The 20,453-nt window shown below is 47.8% G+C and overlaps 1 protein-coding gene across 4 annotated transcripts in view; it reads right to left on the minus strand.

Moving 5' to 3' along the window:
• grip2b (glutamate receptor interacting protein 2b) overlaps positions 1 to 20,453 on the minus strand; it is a 324,567-nt gene that overhangs the window by 97,926 nt on the left and 206,188 nt on the right. For all 4 annotated transcript variants that reach the window (XM_072472104.1, XM_072472105.1, XM_072472103.1 and 1 more), the window contains 2 exons: positions 8,131 to 8,317; positions 3,478 to 3,623 (listed from right to left, as the gene is read on the minus strand). In XM_072472104.1, the coding sequence (XP_072328205.1) occupies positions 3,478 to 3,623; positions 8,131 to 8,317 (333 nt within the window). The remainder of the gene's footprint in view (positions 1 to 3,477; positions 3,624 to 8,130; positions 8,318 to 20,453) is intronic.

Consider the following 20,453-nt stretch of genomic DNA (forward strand, 5'->3'; position numbering starts at 1 on the left):
CAGAGGGGGAATCCTCGGACCCACGGGCCGTGGATGTACAACCGGTGCGCCGTTCATCACGGAAGCGCCAGTCTCCATCTCGTTACACGTCGCCCGATCCAGCGCCTCGTGCAAATGGTGTCCGACCTGCGGCAAAACGAGTCCAACGCCCTCCTTCGCCAGGGTCTTCGGTGGATTCCTTGGACTTTGGGGGGCTGGGATGTTAGAACCTGCCTGCTTACCATTGGCTGGGGACTAATGACAATCCCACAATCCTGTGGGAGTATGAGCTTCCCCAATGAGGGGGAGGAGAAATCATTAGCAGACTCCCTGTATAAATAAAGCTGGCCAGTTTGGAACCAGCAGGAAGGAGTGAGCAGCAAGCGAAGTTGCTGGCGCTGTTGTATATATATGTTGTTGTAAATAAATGTTATTTCTTTGTATCCTTAAAACTCATGCTGGATTCTTCGTGGCCCTCACAAAAGACGGCAGATTTCCTTCCCTAAAGGACATTAATGAATCAAGATGGGTATTTACGGCAATCAATGATAGTTTGATGATCACCATTATTGAGACTTGCTTTCAATTCCAGACTGATTCCTTCTCTAAAATACAGTCTCAGAAAAATTGTCATATCATGTGTTAAACGTTGAAATACTGAGATCACCGACAGCAAATTCTGGGATTTTACGGTGTAATTGTTTATGCATCCAGCAGATGGAGGCCAGAATCCCAGAAGTAATCGTAGAATCTTGTAGTGGAGGACTGGGCCATTCAGCCCATCAGATCTGTGTCAGTCGTTTAAAAAAGCAATCCATTCATTCCCCTTCCCGCCACCATTTTCCTGCCGCCCTTCAAATATATTCTTTTCAAAATGTAATTCCCTCTGTCAGTTATTATTCATAGAAACATAGAAGAGGAGCAGGGTGAGGCCAGTCGGCCCTTCGAACCTGCTCCACCATTCATTATGATCATGGCTGATCATCCAACTCAATAGCCTAATCCCGCTTCCCCCACAATTCAATCTGCTTCCGCCTCCAGTGCATTCAGAACTTGCTGTGGAAACAATTTCTTCTCTTTCTATCTCCCTCTATGGTTCATTTTTCATTAAAATCTCTTCCCTCTGGTAACCAACCCTCCTGTCAGTGAAGAGGATTTTTTTTTTCCGCCTATTTGCTCTATTCCCGCAGAGTAGTGAACCAGCTCTTACTGCTGAGGATCGCACATGAAGACTGGCCAATTGGGCTCAGTGCCAGAGTGGGTTGCCAGCTACCCGTAGGGCAGCCCGCTCAAGAGTTGGCTGCCAACTCTCCAAGGTCCCTGGAGACTCCAAGCATTGAAGGGCATTGCTTCCACCAGACAAGTGGGAAAACCAGCAGGACCACTAAATTTAAAGAAAAAATATTTTTATTTCAAACATGTTCTTTGAACAATTTTATTTATTTATCTTTACTCATTCACAGAAATGTGGACATTGCTGGCTTGCCCCTCGAGAAGGATCAGCTTGCATGATAGCTATAAAAGAATTGGAGATGGAGAAAGAAGGCTGTTTGTTTAGGGCGAGATGGTTGGAGGGAAGAGGTCATGTGATGAAATCTCCAGGGATATGTCCAATCAGATTTGATGAGAACATACGGATTGGGAGCAGGAGTAGACCATTCAGCCCCTCCAGCCTGTTCCACCATTCAGTCAGATCATGGCTAATCTTACGGTAACATCATCTGCACGTTCCCGCCCACTCACACACACTTTGAGAGGAGGAGTGAATGGGAAGCGCAGAGGGATGGAAAACACAAATGGCTCCTTTGGTGATGAACTGATTGTCAGATGTGACCCATCTCAGCCAGCTGCACCTTCTGAGCTCCGAAGAGTTGGTGACAAAGCCAGCGAACTCACCTTGCCTTCTCAGCAGACAACTGACTTTGGAGGGAGAGGAACACAGGGCGGGATTCTTTGAAAATGGGGCGATGCCCCACGCCGGCGGGAAAACCGGTGCCAACGACTCCGGCGTCAACGACCCCCCAGGTGAGGAATTGTCACCTTTTTAGGGGTCTAGGTTACCACCGGAGTCGTCCCCGCTGCTCCAGCCAGTGCCGAAGGGCCAGCACAAGGTCGCACATGCGCAGAACGGCCAGCGCGAGTTCGCGGAACGGCCAGCGTGACCTCACGTATGCGCGAACTGGCCGGCGATTTCCGCGCATGCATGGGGGTTTTCTTCTCCGCATTGGCCGCCGGGCAATATGGCGGTGCCCTACAGGGCCCCGGTGCAGAGAAAGAAGTCCTCCCACGGAACAAGCCCGTCTGCAGATCGGTAGGCCCCGATCGCGGGCCATGCCACCGTGGGGGCCCCCCCGGGGTTGGATCCGCCAACGCCCCCCCGAGGACCACCCCCACACACTCACCTGCCAGGTCCCGCAATGTGTGAGGAGAGTAATTCACGCCGGCGGGACTGGCCATAACTGGGCGGCCGCTCAGCCCATTGGGGCCCGGAGAATCGCCGGGGGGGCTGCTGTCAACGGCCCCTGACCGGCGTGGCTGGAATCCCTCCGCCGCCCGATAAACGGCGCCGGAGAATGGGGCAGCCGCCGTTGGGGCGGGATTTGCGCCTCCTTCCGGGGATTCTCCGACCCGGCGGAGAATCCCGGCCACAGTGTCTGAGAGCGAGGGGTCTTGCCTGCTGGACAAACAAACAAACAAACAGTGCGACTTAACAAGACTTGCACTTGAGCTCTCAACATAAAGTGGGAGACTGTGGGAACATCTACGCACAGGTCAACAAAGGAAAATGGAACCTTTACACATTTATGTGGTGGGCCCATGCACAAGTGCCAAACCTCCATTCTTAACCTCTCTCAAGAGTGTTCAAGTTGAAATTTTTCCTTCATGTACTAGAACGTCCTGATGTGGGATATGCCGAACTCCAAGCCTGAATAGCTGTCACATTCTCCCATCACAGAAAACTCTGGAATCTCAGGAGCAGAAAGAGTTTAACCTACATTCCAATTAGTTGTGGATAATTCAGGTTGCTGATATCAAATGATCTCCATGTTATGAGTCAGGAGTTATCTTATCAATGAACCTACAGACCAAAGGACAGCCCCTTTCCAAACCCCCCATAAACCTGAAACAGGGTATACAAGACAACATAGACAGGCCTGGCATATCTGGGATTAGTGGGTTTGATTGCCAGGATTCATAAGGCTCGATATGACTCATAACCCACAACATGGACACCTTGCACTTAAAAACTTCAAGCCTCACATTCTTGCTAGATTTGGTTTCAACCAAATCCTCTTCTGCACTGTTTCCATATCGCCAGTAACAGTCTCTGGCCTTCTTTGTAACTCCTCTACATTTAGTGACAGCTGCCAGTCACAGTGCACCAACTATGTTAACTATCGGCCTGAGGGCAATTCCATTGACTTGTCTATTTTATCTTCTCTGGTTCTCACAGGCCTCACAGACGGGTTTCAAACCCTTCTCCCCATTGTAACCTACCTGCCACGTCGAATTCTATCTCCAGGGTAACTTTGTTTGAGAGGGCCGCATCTCGCAACAGCTGGTTAGCCTCCTCGAGGGTCCCGTCCTCAGTTGGCATGCCATTGATGGAGAGCACCCGATCACCCACCTGCACAAGTCCGCATCTGGACCCGGAAGACAACAGTTGAAGGTGTTGTGGAGGAAAAAAATGACAAAGAAAGAAAGTACGTTACCTACGGCTAAGGAAACCAGGTCTGTAGCTTTCTTCTTAGAAGCTGCATATAGAGGAATCAAACCCTTTGCTTGATCAGCAAAGAAAGCATTTATATAGTGCCGTTCATGACTTCAGGATGATGAAAATCATTTTACAGCCAATGAAGCACCCTCCGGATAACGTCACAGTTGTAAGGTAGGAAACTTAGCAGACAGTGTTTGCACAGCAAGATCCCACAAACTGTAATGAAACAGATGGCCAGATAAACTATTTTATTGCTGTTCGTTTGAAGGATAAACATTGGCTTGGACAAAAGGGAGAACTCCCCTGATCTTCTATAGATGGTGCCATTGGGTTTTTTATGCCCATCCCTAAGTTGCCCTGGCTGAGTGGTTTGCCAGCCCACTTCAGAGGGCATTTTAGTGTCAACAGTGTCAGTGTGGCTGGACATAGGCCAGGTTAGGTAAGGATGGTCGGTTTCCTTCCCTAAACGGCGAGGAGGGAATTGCAGAGGACCTAGTGCACAACAGGTGGAAGAGTAGCCAACAACCGCCATTGGTGAGGAGTCACTGAGACGTATTCTGGGAAAGCCCAGCTCAGTCACCATAACTGAGGAGGGGATTGCAGAGATCTAGTGCTCAATAGGAGGAAGAGCAGTCAACAAATGCTGGTTTAGAAAGTGATGTGGGCTCAACAGAAGCAGCTGATTGGTGAGTAAGTCCCAGTGAGTATTTTCAATCTAGGAAAGTAATTAATCGCTTAATAGTGAGGTAAGAACTAAAAAAAAGCATAAAACAGTGGAGCGAAATTCTCCATCCCGCCCCGCCACATTTCTGCCCCGACCCGCCGGCGGGATGCTCCGTTACACCGGCCGGTCAATGGGGTTTCCCATTGTGGGGCAGCCCCACGCCGTCGGGAAACCCCCGGGCGCCGGCAAAACGGAGACTCCCGCCGGCGGAGAATGACGCCCCAGGTTCCTAGCAAACGTAAATAAGGTTCCTAGCTCATGTAAGTTTTTTTAAGGGGAGTAACTAGCTGAATCAAGTGGGATGTCATGACAGGTGACCTCAGACCCATGATATGCACCTCCTGCATAATGTGGGAAATGAGGGATGCTTCCTTGTTGACCATGTGTGCAGATGGTGTGTCCAAATGCAGTTTCTTACCGGATTTTGGAGCTGGAGCTGAGGGTAGACTCACTGAGCAGCATCGCGATTAGTGAGGTGGTCTCGCTAATTATGTTGGGGAGTATTTAAACTAGTGCGGCAGGGGGTGCGATCCCAGGGGTAGGGTCAGATAGGTCAGATTCAGATCAGGAAAATAGAAGTAGAACATTAGCTAGTGTGGTAGAAGATGTAGTGATAGACTTGGAATTACAGGAGAAGCAAAGTTTAAAAAGATTCCGGCAAGGGAAATTGACGGGGTTAAACTGTTTATACTTCAGTGTGAGGAATATTACAATGTCGATGAGTTAAGGGCACAGGTAGAGTAGTACTAATGGTTAAAGAATCTATTCCAGTTGTGAGAAGAGATATGTACAAAACGGGTCAACAAACGAGGTTTTATGGATTGAGCTTAGAAATAAAAAAGGCGCAGTGACGCTACTGAGAGTAGACTACAGGTCCCCAGGGAGATAGATCAAATATGTAGGCATATTTGTGACTGTATGAACAAGAGGGCAATAATAGTAGGAGATGTTAACTATCCTAATGTTAACTGGGTTTCAAACAATATAAGGGACACTTAGGGAGATAATTCATGCAGTGTGTCCAGGAAACCTTTACACCCATTCAGTGACAAACCTAATGAGGGGAGATGCAATTCTAGACCTAGTCTTGGGGAATGAAGAATGGCAAGTGGGTGAAGTGATCGTTGGCGACCATATTGGGAATAGTGATCACAATTCAGTTAGATTCAGTGTTACCGTGGAAACGGACAGAGATAAGGCAGAAGTAAAAGTTTTCAACTGGGGGTGGCATATTTTGCAGGAGTAAGAAGGGACTGGCTGAGGTGGACTGGACAGCCTTGCTAGAGGATAAATCTGTGGAGAACCAGTGGGAAGCACTAAAAGGAGAGATCCTAAATATACAAAGTAGACATATCCCCTCCAAAAAAAGAGTGGCACTGCCAAATCTAGATCCCCGGTTGTCTACAGAAATACAGGGGAAGATCAAACAGAAAAAGAAAGCGTGCAGTAGAAAGAACTAAACACTGGGTAGCCTAGACAAGTATAGAAAATGCAGGGAGAAAGTCAAAAAGGAAATAAGGAAATCAATGAGAGGGCATGAAAAAAGATTAGCAAGTAATGTTTAAAAACCCAAAAATGTTTTACCAATATATTAATGGTAAAAAGTTAATTAAGGAAAAAATGGGACATACCAGAGATGAAGAAGGGAACTTGTGTGTCGATACAGAGGCTGTGGGAAGGATTTAAATGAATATTTTGTCTTTGAGTTTAGAAAGGAAATTGATGATGCAGATATAGTAGTCCAGGAGGAACACAGAGATACTGGATGGGATAATCATAAATAGAGAAGAGGTACTCGAAGGGTTGGACTCCTTGAAAATTGATAAGTCACCAGTGCCAGATAGATTGTTTCCCAGGCTACTGAAGAAGGTGAAGAGAGGACATGAGGAAGAACATTTTTACACAGAGAGTAGTGGGAGTGTGGAATTCCCTGCCCAAGTTGGTGGTGGAGGCAGAGACCTTAAACTCTTTTAAAAAGTACCTGGATCTGCACCTTAAATGCTGCTAGCTACAGGAAAGAGGGATTAGAAAGGGCACTTGGGTGTTCTTGGGCTGGCATGGACAAGATGGGCTGAATGGCCTCCTTCTGTGCTGTAATTTTTCTATGTTGCACAAACCAGTTGGGAATGGTGACACACTGGCAAATTCATGGTTATTTTTACTGATGGCAACTCTTTGTTTTAACAAAGATTTGTTTTAACTGAAATCAAATTCTTAAACTAAAATGGTGGGATTTGAACTCACGCTCTCTGGATTAATAGTCCAGGTCTCTGGATTACTGAAGAAAGAAGAAAAACTTGCATTTATACAGCTCCTTTCACAATCTCAAGATGTGCCAAAAGGGCTCTATAGCAAACTAAGTACTTCTTCTTTGAAATGCTGTCATTTTTGTGTTGGAGGAAACACGACAGTGAAACTGTGCACAGCAAGATCTCTGCAGAAAGCAATGTGATAATTGCCAGATCTGCTGTTTTAATGTGATGTTGAAGGATAGATATTGGGCAGCCTTTCTTCAAAGTAGTGCCGTGTGATGTTCCCTCTAATTTCTCTCTGTTGTGGGCTTCCTGGATTTGTTTGGAATTGCATGGTCCCTTTAAGATCGCTGCATGTAGCCAAGCAGGCGCACACCTTAAAGGGAACATTGTCTTTTCTGTCACAATGTGCCATCGGTCTTAGCTTGCTGCATTGCCGTGCACCCTTGCAACTTTGAAGAAACACTCGTGCCGTGGTCTCTTTTACAGTCCTCTTCCGAGGGCAGATGGGACCTCAGTTTAATTAAGGCTCAGATTAAAGATGGCACCTTCAATTGTTACTATGCTCCGGCCCCTGGAGTGAGTCCTGTAAGGTATCCACTATACCAGCTTTCGCGTGCAGTCAGATTTCTGAATGCAGATGACAAGGCTTGATCCTCCAAGGTGATGTGGCATCAAGTCTATCATCTCGTGCTTGGAATCTCAAATCTGCCACCACCATCTGAGATGAATGGATTAAGTGTGTCTCAAAGCTGCAAAACAATATAAAGCACTGACGCTACATGGCCCCTTCAATGCCAGGTCGTATTTTGACTCAACCACCAAATGAATCACAATAGAAAACTTGTAGACATTTAATCATAATAATTAACACATCTAACTAATTACTGAGCAAAATGTTGTACCTTATTTACTCAACAGCATTTCATTTCAGTGGGATTTCTCTGTCACTGAGCTGGCATCGAGGCTTGAACAGCAACCAGAGAAACACAAATTATTCTGACACCCCAGACGGGTTTGTTACTGTATGTTCCAGTTCCTCCTCAATCTTCCTATCTCTGTGTCCTCTTCCTCCAACCTAACAATCCCCTGTAATATCTGTGCTCCTCCAATTCTGGTCTCTGGAGCATCCCTGCTTTAATCGCTCCCACCCCTGGCGGCAGTGCCATTCAGCATCCTGAGCCCGGAGCTCTGGATTTCCCTCCTTAAACCTCTCTACTTCTCTCCGCCTAAAAGACACTCCTGAAAACCTAGCTCACTTGAGCCAGCTTTTGGTCACCTGCCCATATAACTCCTCATGTGTCTCGGTCTCAGATTTTGCTTGGTAATGTTCCTCCCGTGAAGCACCTTGGGGAAGTTTTACTATGTCCAAGGTGCTTATATAAATGCAAGTTGTTTTTGTAACTTCTTTCTGTCATTAGCTGTAGATGGGTAATAATGTCAGGGTGCCTTCTAACCTTTCAGCCGGACTGTCTGGATCAATAAAGCGTATGAGTGGCGGAGAGGAGAGAGGTTCAGTGGCAAAGATTCCTCCCTGAAGCTGTAATCCAAATCCATTCAGTGGATCCCCTTTCAGAAAGATTTCCGTCGTCTCTGTGTGCACGATCTGTCCTCCTGGGCCTATTGTGCTCGAGGTTAGTGACACTGGAGAATAAAAAGAGCAGCATGAAATATCAGTCAGACTCTCATTTGGTACCATAAGCTCAACCGTTCTTCAGCATTGTCTCCATTGATACCTTGTATAATGGACTGAGCAGTGATGTGCCCAAGAACCCCTCTCAACTGCAAACCCCTCAACTGCTTATTCCCCAACATTCTTTTGTCTTTCCCCTATCTTCTCCCATCCTCACAAAATCAATATCCAAGGGCTTATAGCCTGTGAATTGAGGCCAATGCGCACCGCTGCAGAATGCCATTGGTGATGGGGGTCCTATTGAACCTTGGACTGCACTATTAGTATTGCTAATTAATGTGACGTGCTGCAGGAGCACCGCACTGTCGGAGGTGCTGTCCTATGGCCCTCTTAGGCCAGTGTTAAAGATTGCATGCCTACTTTTTCAAAGGAGACCAAGGGATTTCTCCCTGGTGTCCTGTCCTCTGTGTATCCATCAAACCAAGCAGCATCATTAAGCTGAGCCATGCTGGTATGGAATCTTGCTTTTAATGTTTTTTAATTTGTTAAATGTGGGCGTTGCTGGCTGGGTCAGCATTCATTGCCCATCCCCAATTGCCCTTGAACTGACTGGCATTTAAAAGTCAACCACATTGCTGTGGATGTGGAGTCACATATAGGCAAGACCAGTGTGATGAATGGTTACTGTACCCTTAACACCATGTAGGTGATGCCCCTTTAAGACTGGGTTTGAAACCCTGGGGGACTCCGCCTCCGGCTCCACCCACCAGGGAGCTGTATATAAGGTGACGCCCTGTAGGCGGCACTCAGTAAGCACATGTCTCTGGAGCTGGCTATTTCTCTGCTTATTAAAGCCTTAATTTACCATTCCACACTCTCGTGTTGTTATTGAGGGTACTACAACCAGGTAAGGATGACTTCCTTCCCTAAAGGACATTCGTGAACCAGATGGGTTTTTACAACAATCGACATGGTTTCATGGTCGTTATTAGACTTTTAATTTGAGATGTGTGTTGAATTGAAATTTCAACATCTGGCATGGTGGAATTTGAACCCGGGTTCCCAGGTTACATTACGCTGGGTCTCTGGATTGCTCGTCCAGTGACAATACCATTGCACCATTGCCTTCCCTTGATTGCCTTCCTTTGGTTCCCTGAGGTTGGTTGCCTCATTTTTAACCACACTACAATGTTGGCTACACTTCCAAAGTGTCTATCTTCCTGCGACCGAACATGTCATGGTATCGGTAATGTATGGGTTTAAAAGGCCTCTCAAATAGCAGTCACTAAAATTCATTCCCTCCCCCTCACAGAACAAAATCTTCAAAGGAACCCTTGATAAGGTTGCTCTTTAAAGAAATAGAGAACGATGATTAGTTTTAATTTATTTTCTCTGTTGATTTAATTTTGTGCTAATGATATCAATGGTTGAGAACAGTCAAGTAACGCTGACAGTCAAATTAAAACATAGTTAAATTGACAACATCCCTGATGCCTTCCATACTTAATGAGCACCTACGGAGGTTAGTTTAACATTCACTCAGTGCTGGGCTCCGTGACTCCTTCCCAATCAGGATCCTAATTCTGGTAATAAGCCTTTCCAATCAAATGTGTTCTCCAGAAAAGCTGTTAAAATTAATCATAATTCATTATAAACTGTGGCAAAATGTGAATGCTTGCTGAGTTTTATATCTCACATTTAAACAAAGGGAGTCTTCCTGTTGATATTGGTTCGGGGGTTGTTAAAAATCCAAGAACGTTACTCCAGGAATAGCTGTAAATTCAGTAAGTAACCTGACCAGCATTGCTAAAGCCACCAAAAATCGGTGCTTAACTCATCCTTCATCTTTTGAGGTGCATGGGATATTCCTGACATTTGGGTAATTTGTGCTTCTGCCCACATGCTAATAATTACGGAACATTCAAAAACAATTAACACGTCAAGCCCTTCGAGACATTTTGTCTTGATGCGCTACTAGATAAATGTTAAGCATTTCAATAATAAATTAGCAAATCATCCCAGTTAAAGTCATAGCTGCAAAAAGATCTTGGCCCATCTAGTTAACCTTCAATCATCCCCCCAGGCTGGATCCTGTATTTCTGTTTATCAGGATCAAATGAAACCCTGATCATGGAAATCTAGATCCCTTAGAATCTTATAAACAACACTCATGTCACCTCGCAACCTGTTCTTCGCCAGACAAAACATGGCCAATTTATTTGATCACTCCTCATAAGTGGAGCTCATCAGCCGACGGGAGTGAAATTATACACAGCTTTGGTTTGGTGAAGTGATCTTCTGAACAGTATAGTGCATTTCTGCTGAATCTAACCCTGAACTCCAATTGGGAATTGACTTGTTTCCTTGCTGACATCCTGCATCTACCATTTGGTTATCCATTATTGCTCTTTCATAGTCCTTTGTCCAGCCTTGGAATCGGCAGCAGTGGTTAGCACTGCTGCCTCCCAGCGCCAGGGACCCAGGTTCAATTCTGGCCTTGGGTGACTATCTGCGTGGAGTTTGCACATTCTCTCCGTGTCTCCAGCTGCTCCAGTTTCCTCCCACAGTCCAAACTTGTGCAGGTGAGGTGGATTGGCCATGGTAAAATTGCCCCGTTGTGTGGGGTGGGGGGGTCATGGTAATAGGGTGGGTGGGGGAATGGGCCTAGGTAGGGTGCTCTTTCAAAGGTCGGTGGAGATTTGACGGGCCGAATTGCCTCCTTGTGCACTGTGAGAACTCTATTCAGCTAAGGTTATTCATGCAGACTCGCCTTCTCAACCTTGCCCCACGCCAGAGGTGTGGTGATCCTCAGGTTAAATCATCACTAGTCAGCTCTCCCCCTCAAAGTGGAAAACAACCAACGATCATCTGGGACTGTGGTGACTAATTTACTTACCAGAAGAAGCATTGCATTCCCTTTTTCCAAACTTGAGTTTCTGGGAGGATGTAATGAGTTAAAACGATGCCCTTGTAATGACAATAAAAATACTGTTTGGCAAACCGTCGTTTGGTTTTCCGATAAACATAGTGGAATGGAGTACAACTGACTGGCTTTGTTTTTATGTGTGACTGCTGTGCTGAACTGGCAGGTTGTTCTGATGACTAGCTGTCGCCCCTCCAAATCAAGAGGTGGTGGGTTCAAAATCTGGGCATCAACTAGATCTCAGTGCTGTTGTGAGTGAGTGATGTGCTTTGGGTGAGATCGGTGAACCAAGGTCTGTCTGTTTACTTGGGAGCAAAAGAGTTGAAAAAGAAATGGGGCGTTCTTGGAATATGTTAACAACATTTCCATCTCAACCAACACTGCTGTAAATGATTAACTGATTCACTGACCGCAGTGGCGATTTGTGGCCTCTTGCTATGTTACATTTGCCAAGGAGACAAGAGTACAACATCTCAAAGAGTAATTCATTGGCTGTGTAGCTCTTTGGATATCCTGAAGACATCATGAGGTGTCATCGAAATGCAAGTTGGTTGGTTCACCTTGGGTGTTTGTAGATTATTGGGACACTAGGCCCAGGAATGAATAGGCAACTCGAGACAAGTGTTTTTGCCAATTCAAGAGATAAACACTTGCAATACTTTAGTGCCTTGTGCGTCCCCAGGATATCCTAAAGCTAATGAAGGCCCTTTGAAGCATAGTCACTGTTGTAGGGAATGAAGAAGCTAATTTGCACACACCAGGACTCCACTTACAGTAGTGAGATAATGGAAAGGCAATCTGTTTAAGTAGTGTTGGTCGAGGGGTAAATATGGACTAAGACACCAAGGAGAATTTTGTTTCTCTTCTCCAAAATAATGCCTTGGGATCGTTCATATCCACCTGAAAAGGAAAATGGAGCCTCAGTTTGCCATCTCATCCAATAGATGGCACCTCCAACCGTGCAGCACTCCCTCAACACTCGTCTGCCATCTCAGATTAAGTAGAGCCATTTGCCGTGCATTACGAGCAATACCTATTTCCTGCCCTCCTAGTCACACTGAATTCAATAAGATTAAATCACCGGCTGACAAAATGTCCCCTCTTATCTGACATCAGCTGCAATAGAATTGAGTTTTTAGGATTTTTCATTTCAAAGTAATTGCTTAGCTTCATAGAACACAATGCCATAACTGAAGACTGTGGTCATGTAAGCAGAAACTGCGGGACAAAACATTCATTTCATGAATGGTAATAGCATCCACAGGATTAAATCTTCCATTATTGAACTGCTGATGCTTTTCACAGCTCAGAAACCTCACCAATTAACCAGGGGGGGCATCACTGCGTCTAATATTGAATCTGTTAGCAGCTAAAACAAAACAAACTGTCCAACCGACATTCTCGAAATCCTTTGTCGTGAGCTCCATTTTACACTAATGGGAAAAGGAAGTCTGCTCCCCCACCTCAGCACCTCCAGTAGCAGTTTCTGTGACGCACCAAGACTATCCACTTTCTACCTTCTTGTTCCCACCCAACGTTACTTCATGAAGACGCAGGTTGGAGGAAGAATTCAGGAGCCCTCATTTGTTTCGGTTGGATATATCTCTTACTTTATGAATGAAATCTCTGGGACTTCCGGTGGCGGCCATGGAGTAGGAGGCCGCACATTTATAGGCAGCACGGTAGCATGGTGGTTAGCACAATTGCTTCACAGCTCCAGGGTCCCTGGTTCGATTCCCGGCTTGGGTCACTGTCTGTGCGGAGTCTGCACATCCTCCCCGTGTGTGCGTGGGTTTCCTCCGGGTGCTCCGCTTTCTCCCACAGTCCAAAGATGTGCAGGTTAGGTTGACTGGCCATGATAAATTGCCCTTAGTGTCCCAAAAGAATTGCCCTTAGTGTTGGGCGGGGTTACTGAGTTGTGGGGATAGGGTGGAGGTGTTGACCTTGGGTATCAACATAAATGCAGACTTTGGTCAATAAAGACAAAGTTATTTATTTCGAAACAGAGTTGTAAAGTTGTTTTCTTCACAGTCTTGAAGTAGGAAAAATTTTAAAAGACGCCAAAGATGAGCTGGATTTAATAGGGCAAAATCGGCCCTCTTCAAGAAGGGGGTGAAGTTCAGGATGTTATATCCAGCGCGGCTGTGGGTCACCTCTGAGGGCCAGGAACTTTACTTTGAAACGCCGGATGAAGTGATGAACTTTATCAAGGACAAAAGGCTGGCAGGGGTCGAAGGACACTGAACCTTGGGGGAGGGCATTGCGGTGGCGATTTGGTTTAAAGTTATCTATGTGATGTTCTGGATATGCAGTGCTCTCTGCAACAAAGGATTATTCTTGTTTTTTGCCCCTTACTTTTTCTTTGGTTTTCATTTTCTTAAGATGTTTGAGCAGTGGCTCAGGAATGTAATTTAACTCTGTTCTGGTGGGTGATGGGTGGAGGGATTTTTTCTACTGTTTATTGGAGACTGTAAGCAGCGGGGGGCGGGGGTGGAGGGAGAACAATAGGGAAATTGGATGTCTGGCGCCATGGGCGGGAGCTACCGGGCTAGCTAGGTGAGCTAGTTCACGGAAGCGCAGTGGGGGGTGAGCAGGTGATAAGCTTGTTATGGGGGGCTGGGATTGTGGTATTGCTAATAGGAGGGGGGGGGCTGCTCTGCTGACAGGGGAGGAAGTGTTGCTAGGGGACAAAAGGGAGGTTGAGGACAGCGGATGCCCAAGGAGACGAGGGACGCGAGCTGGAGCTAAGCCGAAGAAGGGGGATGGCTGATCAGCAGGGGGGGTGGGTGGGGGTGGGGGGGGCGGGGAGAGAAGCGGGGGGTGGCAAGCCCCCCGACCAGGCTGATCAATTGGAACGTCAGAGGGCTAACTGGGCCGGTTAAGAGGGCTCACGTGTTCGCGCGTCGGAGGGGCCAGAAGGCAGACGTGGCAATGTTACAAGAGACACACATGAAGGTTATAGACCAGATTAGACTGAGGAAGGCGTGGGTCGGCCAAATATTTCATTCAGGGCTGGACTTTAAGACCAGGCTGGTCGCGATCCTGATCAGCAAACGGGTGGCATTTGAGGCAGGGAGAATTGTGTCGGACGTGGGGGGGCAGGTACATCATGGTGAGTGGGAAGCTTGAGGGGATGCGTGTGGTACTTGTGAATATATATGCACCAAATTGGGACGATGTGGAATTTATGAGGCGGGTGTTAGGTAAGATCCTGGACCTAGAGTCACATAAGCTGATCATGGGGGAAGATTTTAATACGGTCATCGAGCCAGAGTTGGACCGGTCAAAATCTAGGACAGGGAGAGTGCCAGTCATAGCGAAGGAACTAAAGGGGTTCATGGAGCAGATGGGGGGTTAGATTCATGGAGGTTTGGACTGCCAAGAGTGAAGGAGTTTTCTTTTTTCTCCCATGTGCATAAAATGTATTCTCGGATCGACTTTTTTATCCTGAGCAGGGCGTTACTGGCGGGGGTGGTTGATACCGAGTATTCGGCGATCGCTGTGTCGGACCATGCCCTACATTGGGTGGATTTACGGGTGAGTAAGGAGAGAGGGCAGTGCCCGCTATGGAGGTTGAATGTGGGACTATTACCAGATGAGGGGGTCTGTGGGCGGGTGAGCAAGTCCATCCAGAACTATTTGGAAATAAATGATACGGGGGAAGTCTCGGCAGCAACGGTGTGGGAAGCCCTGAAGGCAGTGGTTAGGGGGGAGTTAATCTCGATATGGGCCCATAGAGAAAAGAAAGAATGAGCAGAGATGGATAGGCTGGTTGGGGAGATACTCCAGGTGGATAGGAGATATTCGGACGCCGCGGAGGCGGGGTTACTGAAGGAGCGGCGGAGGCTACAGGTGGAGTTTGGGCTGTAGCTTCCCTGTCAGTGTCCCGTCTCCTAAAGTCCTCCTTCATTTGCTCTACAAGCCGGGACAAGTTTAGCTTGTGCAATGTCTCCCATGCTCCCGCTGTCACTGACAGGGAAGGCGGTGGAGCAATTGAGGAAGGCGAGGGGGGCGGTATATGAGTACGGGGAGAAGGCCAGTAGGATGCTAGCACATCAGCTGAGGGAAACGGAGGCGGCCAGGGAGATAGGGAGAGTAACAAACAGAAGTGGGAGCAGGTCTTGGACCCAGTAGGGGTGAATGGGGTGTTTAAGGAGTTTTATAGCAAGCTATAGGAGTCAGAACCCCCAGTTGGGTTGGAGGGGATGAGGAAGTACCTGAGTCAGGTGAAGTTCCCGAAGGTGGAGGAAGGACTGGTGGAAGGGTTGGGGGCCCCAATTGAAATTGAGGAAATAATGGAGGGGTGGAGGCCATGCAGTCGGGTAAGGCCCCGGGACCGGACAGCTACCCAGTGGAATTTTACAGGAGGTTCTCAGAGATGTTGGGCCCACTGCTGGCGAGGGCATTTAATGAGGCAAGGGAGCAGGGCGTCCTTTCCCCCAACAATGTCGCAGGCCTCGATCTCATTGATTCTGAAGCAGGAGAAGGACCCTGAGCTATGCGGGTCATACAGGCCAATCTCCCTATTGAGTGTGGACGCCAAACTGTTGGCTAAAATATTGTCCACAAGGATAAAAGACTGTGTTCCGGAGGTGATAGGGGAAGGCCAGAGGGGGCTTGCGAAGGACAGGCAACTTACGGCCAATGATAGAAGGCTCCTAAGGGCTTCATTGATTGGGTGCGGTTGCTGTATCAGGCACCAGTAGCAAGTGTGCGTACGAATCGGCTGATGTCGGGCTATTTTAAGCTGCACCGGGGGGACAAGGCAAGGGTGTCCCCTCCCCCCACTGTTGTTTGCTCTGGCCATAGAGCCATTTGCAAAGGCATTAAGAGCTTCTAGGAACTGGAACAGACCGGGGGTGGGGGGGGGGGGGGCCTGCTCCTGTATATTTCTGACCCATTGGGGGAGGGGGGGGGAGAGATTATGAGGATCTTAGGGGAATTCTGTCGGTTTTCGGGGTATAAATTGAATATGGGGAAAAGTGAGATGTTTGCGATCCAGGCGAGGGGGCAGGATAGGAGATTGGGAGAGCTGCCGTTTAGAATGGTAGGAAGGAGCTTTCGGTAGCTGGGAATCCAGGTGGCACGGGAATGGGAGACACTGCACAAGTTAAATCTGTCCCGGCTTGTAGAGCAAATGAAGGAGGGCTTTAGGAGATGGGACATGCTCCCGCTGTTACTGACGGGGAGGGTACAGACCGTGAAAATGACGGTCCTCCCCAGATTTCTGTTCGTTTTTCAGTGCCTCCCCATCTTTATCCAAGGGCCTGTTTAAACAGGGAAATAGGGTGATTTTGGGCTTTCTGTGGGTGGGTAAAACCCCGCGAGTGAAGAAAGTGTTGCTGGAGCGTAGCCGGGAGGAGAGTGGGCTGGCGCTGCCGAACGTTTACTATTACTGGGCGGCAAATAGAACCATTATTAGGAAGTGGGTAGTGGGGGGGGGGGTTGGTGTGTGAGCTTGTAGAGGCGGCATCATGCAAGGACACAAGTCTGGGGGCACTGATAATGGCACCTCTGCCGTTCTCGCCGGCCCGGTACTTCACAAGCCCGGTGGTGGTAGCGGCCCTGAGAGTCTGGGGGCAGTGGAGGAAATATAGGAGAGCGGAGGGAGCATTGGTCTGGGCCCCGATTTACAACAACCATCGGTTCATATCGGGACGGCTGGATGGGGGCTTTCAGATTTGGCAGAGAGCAGGGATCAAGAGGATGGGAGATTTATTTATAGATGGGAGCTTCCCCTGTTTGAAGGATTTGGAGGAGAAATTTTGAACTGCCAGCAGGGAATGGGTTTAGGTATCTGCAGGTACCGGATTTTTTGAGAAGGCAGGTTCCAACCTTTCCACTCCTACCGCCACGGGGGATACAGGACAGGGTATTTTCCAGAACGGGGGTGGGAGAGGGAAAGGTATTGGATATCTACAAAGAACTTATGGAGTCGGAGGAAACTCAGATAGAGGAGCTAAAGGGCAAGAGGGAAGATGAGCTAGGGGGTGGGGGGGGAGATAGAGGCGGGTCTGTGGGCGGATGCCGTAGGCAGAGTTAACACATCCTCATCATGTGCCAGGCTCGGCCTGATACAATTTAAGATAGTCCACCGGGCACACATGACAGTGGCCCGAATGAGCAAGTTTTTGGGATAGAGGACAGAGGTGCGAGGGAGGGCCAGCAAATCATGTTCACATGTTTTGGGCATGCCCGAAGCTTAGAGGACGTTGGCAAGGTTTTGCTTATGTCATGTCCGCGGTACTTAAAACAAGGGTGGTGCCGAGTCCAGAGGTGGCGATCTTTGGAGTGTCGGAAGAGCCGGGAGTCCAGTGGGCGAGAGAGGCTGACGTTTTGACCTTTGCCTCTCTGTTAGCCCGGAGCTGGATATGGTTAATGTGGAGAGACTCGAAGCCCCTGAAATCAGGGACCTGGGTTAGTGATATGGCTGCGTTTCTCAGTCTTGAGAAAATAAAGTTCGCCCGAAGAGGGTCAATGTTAGTGCTGTGCCTGTTGATCCTGCCATGCATCTTGCAGCCATAGCGCCACATATTTGATTGACTTCTCCTTCAGGCTCGCTTTGAAGCTCAGTGGCGCCTTCCTCACACACTCTTGTTGTCTGAGCTATCTCGGCTGCCTTTTCCAACGTTATGGCGGTTTCAGCCTGGAATTTCTTCTGGATATTGAGGTTATGGATCCCACAAATCAGTCGCTCGAACAACATGTCACTGAGCGTGGTCCCGACCTCGCAGTGCTCAGTGAGCTAGCGAAGCCTGGCAATGAGGCCTGAGATGGACTCTTCATGATCTCTCACTGCAGAGTTGGAGGATAATCAAGAGCCTTGGGTTGAAGTGTTTTTTGACCAGCTTAACTATTTGATCAAAGTTCTTTGAGTCGGGGATGTGAGGTTCCTAATTATATTATACTTTTGGGGCCTGCAAACTGTCAGAAGGATCACCTTCTGCTTGTCCTCCCCGATAGTGCTAAAAAAATAATGGAACCGTTCGATGTACTGACTCCAATCCTCAGCCCCTTGATCAAATGGGTTTAGTTTGCCGATGATAGGCTTAATGATTTTCATTGGAGCTTCTTTATTTTTTCAACTGTTCTTTCCTTCCCCCTTCAATTTCTGACGTCTGTCAGCTTTGTTCAAACTTTTTTACCTCGTCACCAATATGGTGGCTCGAGACAAACACTGGAGGCTTCCAATAGTTGACAAGGGGCTTATTGATGAAAGACAAAGTTAAATAAGTAACAGGCACAGAACACAATATAACAGATCTGAACATTTGGGCTTCGGGATCCACACTGCCCAGGTCCTGCTCCTTGGGCTCCGCACAAACTCCCCATTGGAGTTTGTGTTCCTGCACGATTGGCCCCAAGCTGGTCACATGGTTCATTGATCCCACCCCCTTAAAGTGGCTGTGCTACCACGGTTGGGTGTGTTTAGGTCATTAGGAAGCTCATTAAGAACTCACATTCTGACTTCTCGAGATTTCAATGGGAGTGTATGGTCATCAGAGCTCTGTGAAAAGCTGACCAACTCCAGCCAGGTGGAACAGCAGCACTGAAATGGTTCCATTTAATACAAAACATTGAAAGTTTGGATAAAACGGCACTGAGCAGCAGTATCATTTTAGGAACCAACTTTTCCCTACACTAACCCAGATCCCAGTTTTCTCTCTCTATTTGTCCAGCCACTTAGAACATGAGGATCCTCTCACTTTTCTCATTCCGCACAGAGTCAGAACATGGGCCCTTTCCTTGGTGTCCCACCTCCATTCCCGTTCTCCTGGCCCCTAATTGGATAGCAGACCCATCTCTCAAGTCATTAAGACCCTGACGTAGTGCAAATTGCGCTTCAAGTCATGCTGGTGTCGGAGACGGGATTGTGAACTGGAATCGAACAGCAAAATCCAGTCCGAGGTCTCTGTTTAATCTCTAATCCCAAAGACAACAGGAGGGATTTGCCGGCCCTAATGTTGTGGGACCTGCTGCCAGGTCACTCGGCTGTTATCAAAACTGCCATGTGATGCAATAATAAGGCTAAAATGCACACAGACTATGCAGCATATGTCGAGGCATCGGACAAGATAAAGGCACACGCAGCCCAGTCAACTCTGCAAAGTCCTCCTTACTAACATTTTAGGTTCTTGTGCCAGAACTGGGAGAGCAATCCCACAGCCTACCATAGTCATAACTTTTACTCAATGTCCAGAAGCAGCTATCACCATCACAAGGTGTGCACTGTACCAAAAACAGAACAAAACCAACAGAGGTGGCATTCAGTATTGAGTTTGGTGGGATTTATCCTGGGTATTGATGCTGGACATGATGGCATCAGATGGCAAGGAAACCCCCGGCTGATTAACACCAATGCCACCCCTCCCACAGAATGGAAGACTGGCAGATCCCGCTGGCGGGCTGATCCAACAACGAAAAACACACGGTGGTGTGTGTCATGATATTCAAGTGAACATCACAGCACATAAACACATACATAATGATAGACAGAGCAATGGACCAATTAGCACACATAACACGACAGCCAATCACAGACAAGAGCATACACAGTACAAAACAAGAAACACAACACTTCCTGGGCAGTCCATCAGGAGACGGCACAGGGCCAGGACCTCAAAGCCAGGCACTCACACAGTCACCACGTGCTGAGTACCAAGTTTGTTATATAAATAGTTTAAAGGAATAAAACTGCGTTGTACCAATCGCAACCGTGTTGGTTCGTCTGTATCTCAGTGCACCCAACACTTCATGGTACCAGAAGTGAATCCAAACCTACCCACAAATCTGCCATCCTGCGTCATGGACACCGTCAACACACCGCAGCCGTTGCAAGTCACTGGGAACCTTGGCATAAATTGGACGCTGTTCAAGCAGCGCTTCAAACTCTTTATGGAAGCCAACGAAAAACAGGGCGCCTCGGACAAAAGGAAGATCGCCATCCTCCTCACCACCGCAGGTCAGCACGCCATCCATGCATACAACTCCCTGGTGTTCGTGGAAGGCGAGGACAAATCTAAATATGACACGGTCCTCCTCAAGCTCGACCAACACTTCAACGTTGAGGTCAACGAGAGCTTTGAGAGGTATGTCTTCCAGCAGCGCCTGCAAGGTAAGGATGAACTCTTTCAGTCCTTCCTGACGCATCTCCGCATACTCGCGCAGTCCTGCGGTTACGACACCACCTCAGAGTCCATGATCCGGGGCCAGATCACTTTTGG

Source organism: Scyliorhinus torazame, chromosome 13, assembly GCF_047496885.1.
Source record: "Scyliorhinus torazame isolate Kashiwa2021f chromosome 13, sScyTor2.1, whole genome shotgun sequence".
NCBI classification, from domain to species: domain Eukaryota; kingdom Metazoa; phylum Chordata; class Chondrichthyes; order Carcharhiniformes; family Scyliorhinidae; genus Scyliorhinus; species Scyliorhinus torazame.